At 49.1% G+C, this 9,190-nt stretch overlaps 1 protein-coding gene across 1 annotated transcript in view; it reads right to left on the bottom strand.

Moving 5' to 3' along the window:
* The window catches only part of KIF5C (kinesin family member 5C), a 177,840-nt gene that overhangs the window by 16,326 nt on the left and 152,324 nt on the right, over positions 1 to 9,190 (bottom strand). The window contains exons 22-25 of the mRNA XM_024122294.3: positions 8,480 to 8,551; positions 5,446 to 5,550; positions 3,308 to 3,524; positions 2,076 to 2,189 (exon numbers count right to left, since the gene is read on the bottom strand). Of these exons, the coding sequence (XP_023978062.1) occupies positions 2,083 to 2,189; positions 3,308 to 3,524; positions 5,446 to 5,550; positions 8,480 to 8,551 (501 nt within the window). The 3' untranslated portion in view covers positions 2,076 to 2,082. The remainder of the gene's footprint in view (positions 1 to 2,075; positions 2,190 to 3,307; positions 3,525 to 5,445; positions 5,551 to 8,479; positions 8,552 to 9,190) is intronic.

Below are 9,190 nucleotides of genomic sequence, written 5' to 3'. Positions count from 1 at the left end.
TGCGGTACGTGGGCCTCTCACTGTTGTGGCCTCTCCCGTTGAGGAGCACAGGCTCCGGACGCGCAGGCTCAGAGGCCACGGCTCACGGGCCCAGCTGCTCCGCGGCATGTGGGATCCTCCCAGATCGGGGCGCGAACCCGCGTCCCCTGCATCGGCAGGCGGACTCTCAACCACTGCGCCACCAGGGAAGCCCCTAGAACACTAGTCTTGTTTGGGGCGGTGATGTGCCCAGCTAAAGACTACCTTCTCTAGCCTCCCTTGAAGCTAGATGTGGCCACGTGTTTCAATTCTGGCCAGGGGGATGCAGGCATCAGAGTTGGTTGGGACTTCTGGGAAGGCTACTTAAAGGAAGCTGATTCAACTGTAAGAGCTGCTTTTGCTTCTCCCCAGCTTCCTCTCTGCTTGCTGAACACGCAACACACAGGCAGGACAGCTAGAACTGCAGAAGTCATTTAGGTGAGCTTGAGGAAGTCATTTAGGAGACCAGCAAGGAAGGTACTTGCTGAGGACAGTGAGTCTAAATTTAAGAGGCTAGCTTTCTGTTGTCACTGTAGAGTTTTTCTACCAGCCACTGACAGACCACCCTCAAATGTCCTTTACGTGACAAAGAAATAAACGTCCGTCCTGTATCAGCCACTTTAGGATATTTTAGGCTAGCAGGTCTCAAACTTAGGTGGCTAGCAAAATCACCTGGGGTACTTGGTAAAAATACAAAGGCTCTAGGCCTATGCTACTTCAAGGAGCCTTGGGTGTCTGGGTGTGCTAGACAATGCTGACACCCACCAAAGTTCGAGAACCACTGCTTTAGGCTTTCTGTTCTAAGCGGCCCAATTTGGTCTTACAGTTCCCTTCAAGTGCCATCCCCAACACTGATAACGTGCAGTCAGAAGCAATTTTATAACATCCAGCTTTACTTTATTTCTGGTTGAAAGCAGAGATTGCATCTGAATAGGGTGGCCCACAGCCAAGATAATTCTGCATCCACCCTCCCAGGATACGGCAGAAGGTGGTGGGCACGCTGCCCGCCCGTGGCCTGCCTCGACCTCTCCTGCTCCTTGACATGCTGCCTGGGGCAGGGCAGGTGAAAGTTGCCTGGGTGGAGCCGCCAAGCTTCCTCCTTGGAAGTTTTAGTCTGAGCCTTAGCAATATTGTCGTACCCCCTGAGTGGGGTCTCCAGCCCCTCATATTCACTTTCCTTACCTTGATGCAAAAAGGACTGGGTGAGGAACCACCGCTCTCCTGAGCTGCCCCTGATCGCTGCGGCTTTGCTGTCAAGCTCACAAGCTTTCCTAGTGAGGACTAAGACTCCAAGGTCAACATTAGGATCCACCTCCTCCCATCTACAGGTTACTGGCCCAAAGTCAGAGTTTCTCTAAACAGAGTTTTCTGGCCACCTAGCTGTCTGCCCTGCCCAACCAGTAAACTCTTTATCTCAAGTACAAGAGGACAGGCTTGTGCTCTCTCCTTCTCTTTTCTAAAGGACATCACTTTTTCCTTTGTGCTGGTACAGCAATGTCAGGCATGTGGAGTGTGGGAAGAGAAGTTTTCAGACCACCATCTCAAAGAAAAAAAGTGGTCTGGACCCACCTAGACATAAATCTGCACAATTCTTAAAGACTCCATTTGTTGCGTTCAGATAGTAATTATAAAAATGTGACTGTCTATTATCTGGCTCTTTCTTTATATTCAGTTCCTGAGACTTAAAGAAGTCACCCACATCTGCCTGCTCTGGGTAAAAGCAGTTGACAAACAGGTAATGCCCTTTTGGATGCCAGCTACAGAGGGGAGTCCCGCAGACAAAAGAAAGCTCGGATGAATCATTCACCGCACCCTCCCCGTCCCTGGAGGGTCCCTGGCACCAGGTGACCTTAGCTGGCAGACCCTGAGGCCCTAGATTGAGTTGAAGGTAGACCCAGGCCCCTGATAACCTGAAGCCCCAGGGCCTGTGCTGGGGTAGAGCTGCACTCTCTCCTCTCCACTGCAGGTCCAAACACACATGGCTGAGAGCCAGGCAGAAGCAGGGAGAGCCCCAGGGCTGCCCCGGACGGAAGCCACTCCTGACACTAAGGACTCACTTCGGGTTTATTTCTGGTAGTGAGTGGTGTTTGAAGAGCTGCCTCCTCCCCCTCGGATGGCGTGGACGGCCGTTGGAGACGATGCTGGGTAGTGTCCAGGGCGGATGGGCTTGGCTGTATCCAACCGACAGAAAAGAGAGAAGAGACATTCAGAAAGGACTTAAACAGCTGCGCCGAGATACCTCCAGGTCACGTGCGAAAACAAAGAGGCACACTTTTTTATCGACATTACAATTCTTATCAACAGCCAGACCTTTCTGAAAGCGGGAGGTTTGCCCTCCGATTAGTACACTTAGTTAATCCAAGGCACCCAATGTTTAGGGGACAGAGAGACCTTGCATATCAATTATTTCAATTCTTATCAAGGAAAATTAGAAACAGAGGACTTTCAGTTTTATCTGAGGCAGATCCGTGGGTCCCAATGGGTTCCAACAGCATCTCCCTGAAACTGGATGCAGAATTCTGTCTGTGATGCATTTTAGGGGGAGAGGGTTCACAGTTTTCAGTAGATAGTCCAAGGGTATAAGACCCAATAAATGCAATGAACTACTAATCTAAGTTATGATCTTAAAACTAGAAACATGAAGTTGCTGGTTTACATAACATCTGCACAGCAATATCTGATGAGAAATAATATTACATGTTATTGGAGATGTTTCAATTTAAAAAAAAAGAAAAGAAAAGAAAGAAAAAAGCTCTCTAGAGAACATCCTTAAATCCCTTCTACTCTCACGGCACTATCCCAAGAACTATGACTCAACAGGCACACTCTCATTCTTTGCATGGGTCCAAATCTAGGTCTTGAAGGGGCTGGATGTCCAGGCCCCCTGCACTCACTGATGCCAGGCCTGGCTCTCTCCAGAGTATTTCCAAGGCTGTGCTTGCAAGCAGCTCTCCCTGAGGCTTCTGGCTACACGTAGCTCCTTCATGGTTCCGCCGGGTGCAGAACAGAAGGGGCCTTCAGGCTTTCCTGAGCAAGCCATATATTCTGGTATTCCCGAGAAAGTATACCTCTGTCTGTTTACAGCCAAACACCTCTGCCTGCAGCCAGGGCTGGCCGCCTTCTCTGCTCAGCTCAATAGCTTTGACGATCACAAGGTCCCCCAGAATCTCTCAGTGTAAGGAAGCGCACGCCTGGCCATCCCATCCTCCCAGGATGGACGCCCCGCCCAGAGCTTCCGGCCAGAGGAGCCCTCGCCTTCTATCAAGGGCCCGGGTGCGGGCACACGTACCGATCTGGGCCGAGTGGGCCCTCCTGGCCATGTTCTTGGCTCGCACAGCCTCCTTGATGCGGTCCACCTCCTGCTGGTAGCGCTTGCGGTCCCGCATGGCGTTCTCCTTGGCCTCCTTCAGCGCGCTCTCCAGTGCCTTGACGCGCTCGGCCGTGGCACGCAGGCGCTTCTCCAGCTTGGGCAGCTCACAGCGCAGGTCTGCGTTGTCCCGGACCAGCTGCGGCGGGAGGGAGAGGTGGGGAGTTACGGGGCGGGGGAGCGGGCAGATGCACTGCGGGGGCTGAGAAGGTGACAGGAGAGCAGCTAGAACCACCACCCGCGCGCCCCACCGGGGCCGTCTTGGAGAGTCCATAGGACCATAAACGGTGGGACCAACGGGAATAAAAATCCCACACCCTGAGGCTCCAATTTGCCAAACACAGGATTCACAGGTACGAGAAAGTGGGGAGGGGTGTACGATAGAATCAGAAGCCATTTCCAGCTGTAGGAAACTTTCAGGCTTGGGTGGGATTTACTGCCTCTTTTGTTTGAGGGGTGAGGTGGGGGACTTGCCAGAGAAAATTGACTACTTGGACATTGGCGTGTGAAAGATAAGAAATGTGAAGCCAGTTCAGACACGCTCAGTGAAAGGCATTCATGTTCTAGAGCTCTCTGAAGGCCTCCTTCCAAGCCAGGACACATTGTCTACACCAGCACCGGGTTTGGACCCCACTTTGCAACATATCCAGAGGCTAACGGGTAACTCAGGGATATTGCTCATTCTTTCATTACCTAAGACCCTCAGTTAAGAAGGAACAGACTCGCCCTGGGTTAAGAATGGGCTCAAGAGCCAGATCTGTTACTGCCTGGCCATCTGACCAGGTGTGAGTCACTCAACCACTCTAAGTCTACATGCTACATAAATAGGATCATTGTGGGAATCCAAATGGATCAGGAAAAGTTTTGAGAATCTTAAGTGCTAAACAAAGGTTGAACTATTGCTGGGTCTACACCTGTTTTCTTTACTCCTGTATCCCCACACAGCACCAGCTCCATTGCCCGGCAGAGAGTAGGTTTTTAATAAATATTCATTGAATTCATGAATAAAATAATTAATGAATTTCAGAGCTCTATTTCAAGTTCCCTGGTAGTTTCTGCTTTTCTATTTCTCATCAACAATTTGCTTGGATGACTTCAACCATGTTGAATCTGTCATCCTCCCTTTGGGGAAAAATGCCATCATCAGTAATGTTGAAGAGGATGTAACAAGTCAAAGAGAAATGACATCCCCTCGGCCACGGGGTCCAAAATGCTGGACCATTTTTATCGATCCCAAATCTTGAGGATTTAGGGAAAACCGTCATGAACATTCCAGTATTTAAACAGAAAGGAGACAAATAACCTGCCTAAGTCACCGGTAGGTTTGGACATGGTTATTGCTCTCTGTCACTCTAGACAAACTCCAGGGTGTTGCAGGAACCTGAGAGGATGCCCAAGAAATAGGGTGACACTGCAGAGAGGGGTCTGGTTCTGGCCCCAGTGCTCCCACGTGTGGGATGAAGCCAGTGGCTTCCTCGCCCAGCCTGCTTCCTCATCTATAAAAAGAGGGAGCCTGACCCAGCTCGGTGGCATCCACTTTGCATTCTGTGGAGTCTTTGGGTCCACAGAGGGTCCTGAAAAGCATCACGGGAGACACTGAGGCCAGCTGGGGTTGGAGGCTGGGACGGGAGGCAGGATGAAAAGACACGACTGAACACCCTGCTCCCCAAGCCCCAGAGAGCTCACACTCAATTCCTTATATTTGGCTTCCATCAAAGAAAGTATTTTAGGACTTCCCTGGTGGTCCAGTGGTTAAGACTCTGCGCTTCCACCGCAGGGGGTGTGGGTTCGATCCTTGGTCGGGGAACTAAGATCCCGCAAGCCAGGCGGCACGACCAAAAAATAAAATTAAAAAAAAAAAAAAGAAGGTATTTTCTATACAAGGGAAGTCACTGAAGGCTAAAAGAGTTCCAGGTCCCTTCCAGCACTGATGCTCCCTAGTGATGTACTGTCCTTTCACCTTCTGTATCAGAGTCACCTCCCTCACTAGGGCCGAATCCAGCGGGGCTTCTCTCCAGGAGGGAAAGAGAAGCAGGAGGAAGATGATGCAACCCTCCTACCTGTTTGTGGACCTTAGTGAGCTGCTCCAGGTTATTCTCCAGGAAGGAAATTTTCTGCTTCTGGGCAGCACTGCCTCCTCCCTCGTCGTTGTCCAGCTCTACACTCTGCATCAACACCAGGGGGTCAGCGGGACAGGCCTCCACACTGCCCACCCCCAGTCCCAACATCATGTGGATGAGCCATTCGAAAGAAAACCCCCAATCTTACTAAAGGTTATTCTGAAAGTGAAAATGAAGAGGGGTTCTAAAAGCTTAGACTCGACCTTCTTCCCAATTCATTTCCTTGATCGGTACCAAAAGTGTTCTTTCTTTGGACAGCTGACAAAAAAACTGCAAATCTTTTTTTGAGGGATTCAGACTAGATACAGCTCTCTTTGTGAAATACACCTCTCCCTTGCATGCAGGTATATAGAGGCTTTTCTTTTCCAAAGGAAGTGTTTCAAAGCTCAATTAAGAAGAACTAATGTGAAAACATAAGCCCAACAGGACAGGAATAAAGACACAGATGTAGAGAATGGACTTGAGGACACGGGGAGGGGGAAGGGGAAGCTGGGACAAAGTGAGAGAGTGGCATGGACATATATACACTACCAAAGGTAAAATAGATAGCTAATGGAAGCAGCCACATAGCACAGGGAGATCAGCTCGGTGCTTTGTGACCACATAGAAGGGAGGGATAGGGCGGGTGGGAGGGAGACGCAAGAGGGAGGGGATATGGGGATATATGTATATGTATAGCTGATTCATTTTGTTATACAGCAGCAACTAACACAACAATGTAAAGCAATTATACTCCAATAAAGATGTTAAAAATAATAATAATAAGCCCAAGACCCAAATTTCATTTCAAACATCACAAGTGAGATAACAAGTCATCAAGCTGTGGGAAAGTGTCTGTGGTCCCACTGGGAAGTCTCAATGGCCTCTGCTTGTCCCTTCAGCTTCCAATTCCATGAAATTACTTAATGAATCCATCTCAGACTAGTCACGGCATCTGCGTGCTGTGCTGGATCAACTCTCGAAATTTATCAGACCTTGAGATTGATAAAAACACTGTTCTCCCAGCACTGCCACGCTGAGTGGCCAGATAAGTTGGGAAATACATGTAGAAACACATCCTGGAGTCCAAAAATGGCAAAGCACGCTTGCTTTGTCTCATTATAGAAGAGATCATCACCCTTCTCTTTCTGAGACGTGATGTCTATATGAGCATCTCAAACCTGTCTCTTTGATCTAAATCCGGGGTTCTCAAACCCAGAAGAGGATGTGTTAAAACTCAGATTGCTGGGCCCTACCCTCGTCTCTGAGTCAGTGGATCCAGGGTGGGTCTGAGAATTTGCACCTCTAGCAAGTTCCCGGGTGATGCTAGTGCTGCTGGCCAGGTGGCCACACTTTGAGAACCACTGGTCTAGGAATAGGTTCTTCCTAGAGAGTTTGATATCGTGAAGTCAGGGAAGTCTGATCCCAAGCTCTGCACCCTCCTCGGAACACCTCCTCCCTCCGACTGGGCCTTTTTGGTTCTTGTCATAACCTCTCTAGTCTCTGTCTCCGTCACCTCTGCTCTGGCGTCTCTCTCCTCCCTGGTCCAGGTCCTCCAGTCATTTCTATTTTGATGATGATCACTGCCTACCTGCCTGACCAGTGCCACCTTGAAACCTCCCATCATTCTCCACCCTCTTTCCTTGTTTTTATTTCCAGGCCTCCAAACTCACTAGAATCGTGCTGTCAGGTGCCACGACAAATCCGTGCTCTGACCCTCAGCTGGACACTTCTACACTGCTCAGCATCCTTTTGTTCATCCCCAGCAAATCCCCCACAGCTGCCTGAGTCTCCTCTAGTCTCTGTGGGCTTCCCATTCTCTTCCTTCTTCTGCACTGAGCACCTTCTTCTCCACATTAACTGAGAAGGTCAGAGTCTTCAGATGCATCTCTTCCCGCTGTCATATATTTCCCTACGAATGTCTCCATCTTGGCTTCTCCACGTCTCCTGTCTGGGAAAGTGGGCCCTTTCCATCTCCCAAGCCTAATACATTCCCCTATACTGTCAATTCTGTCTTCTCAGATGCGACTCCATCAGTCACCTTCTCTTTTTTTTTTATAATATATTTCATCCCTCTTCCTTGGCTCCTTCACACAGACCCCCATGCACACACTTTTCTTAAATATACCTCCGTCCATCCTGTCATACCTCTGGGTACGCCCACGGCTCCTCATCCATCACTTTCAAATATCTTTAAAGCGTAGCCCCCCTGGCTGTTTCCCCCACCCTGCTCCTGAAACCTCTGCCAGCTGCTCTGGGGGTTCACCGATCAGTGACTCCCAAGATCACTGTCACTGTGTGTGGTACAAGGACCAAAGAACCTCAGACTCAGGAGTCACTCAGACCTGGATTACAATCCCATCTCTGGCTCTCCCCAGCTGTGTGATCTCGGGAGGTCACGTAACCTCTGAGCCCATCTCCACAGCTGCCAAACAGAACACTAAGAACCACTTACATGGCTCCTGGGGAGAGCAAACAAGACGCCGGATGTTAAAGTGCTTCGTACACTCTGACCTGGCCCCTCATGGCCTCTTAACAAGCAAAGATGAGGCTCTAGCCCCTGACTTCCACGTTCCTGACATCGTTCACCAGGCTTCAGGGCCACGCTGTCTGATAAGACCCCTCTGGGTTTTCCCTGCATCACTCAAGAGGTTTTCACACTGCGGCCAGATAAATATGTGTTCGTTTGAAAGGATATTGGGTTGGCCAAAAGAGTTCATTCGGGTTTTTCCATAAAATGTTACGTGAAAAACCTGAACGAACTTCTCTGGCCAACCCAATAACTTCCTCTTACTAAGAAGGAAAAATCAGATGGAAAAATGTTCCCAAGTATTTTTTCCCCCTCCAGCACATTCTTTTAATCACGTTCTCTGGCATGAAGTAATTAATTTTTAAGCATAACCAGCCCCGATTTAAGCAAGTGATACTTCAACTGAAAATGATTCATTCTGGCCAACTTTTCTTCTCAGTCCCATTCACACAAACTAGAACTCACTTTTTTAACCCGGGCGGTCAGATCCTGGACGAAGAGTTTACGGAGGTTGTGCAGAGTCTGTAGTTCTCGAGACTGGAAGAGAAGATTGTTAAAATGCCACTTAAATGACGGAACAGGCTGAATTTATGACACAGTTGGTACCAGACCATCAACCCCAGACAGCTCCATAAAGCTCTGTAAGCCAACCTTCGAGGCCATGGGGCTCCCCACTTCCTCCGACCTGCCCACCACTCATATCCTCCCCCTCCACCTGGCATCTTCCCAGGGGCACCCCAAGGTTCAGAGACTGGGAACTCAAACAGTGAAGTGTAAACTAGAACAAAGCTTGCTCATTTGCTGTGTTTTAAATAGAACCCTTTTTTCTCTTCAACCACAAAAATTTGAAAGTTTTCTCATAAAAATTCCTGGAGGGCTGTGTTGTACCAAAATGGACTCTTTCTTTCCTCTAACTTATTGTGTACATGTTATACAAAATGCCAACAAATTTAAATGAAAGGTTAGCCACAGTTTCTCCCACCCTAACTGGCCGATAATGTTTCCACACCCCTCTGGCCGTGGTGCATATGCTCCTTTGCTTTACATCACTGAGCTTATGGACTTTCCACCTGGGTGACCCTGGGCAACTTATCTAACCTTTCTGTGCCTCAGCTTTCTTTTTTTTTTTTTTTTTTTTTTTTTCAGTTAACGGGCCTCTCACCGTTGTGGCCTCTC

This window comes from Physeter macrocephalus, chromosome 2 (assembly GCF_002837175.3).
Source record: "Physeter macrocephalus isolate SW-GA chromosome 2, ASM283717v5, whole genome shotgun sequence".
Lineage (NCBI taxonomy): Eukaryota > Metazoa > Chordata > Mammalia > Artiodactyla > Physeteridae > Physeter > Physeter macrocephalus.
This window is presented reverse-complemented; position numbering and strand designations above follow the sequence as displayed.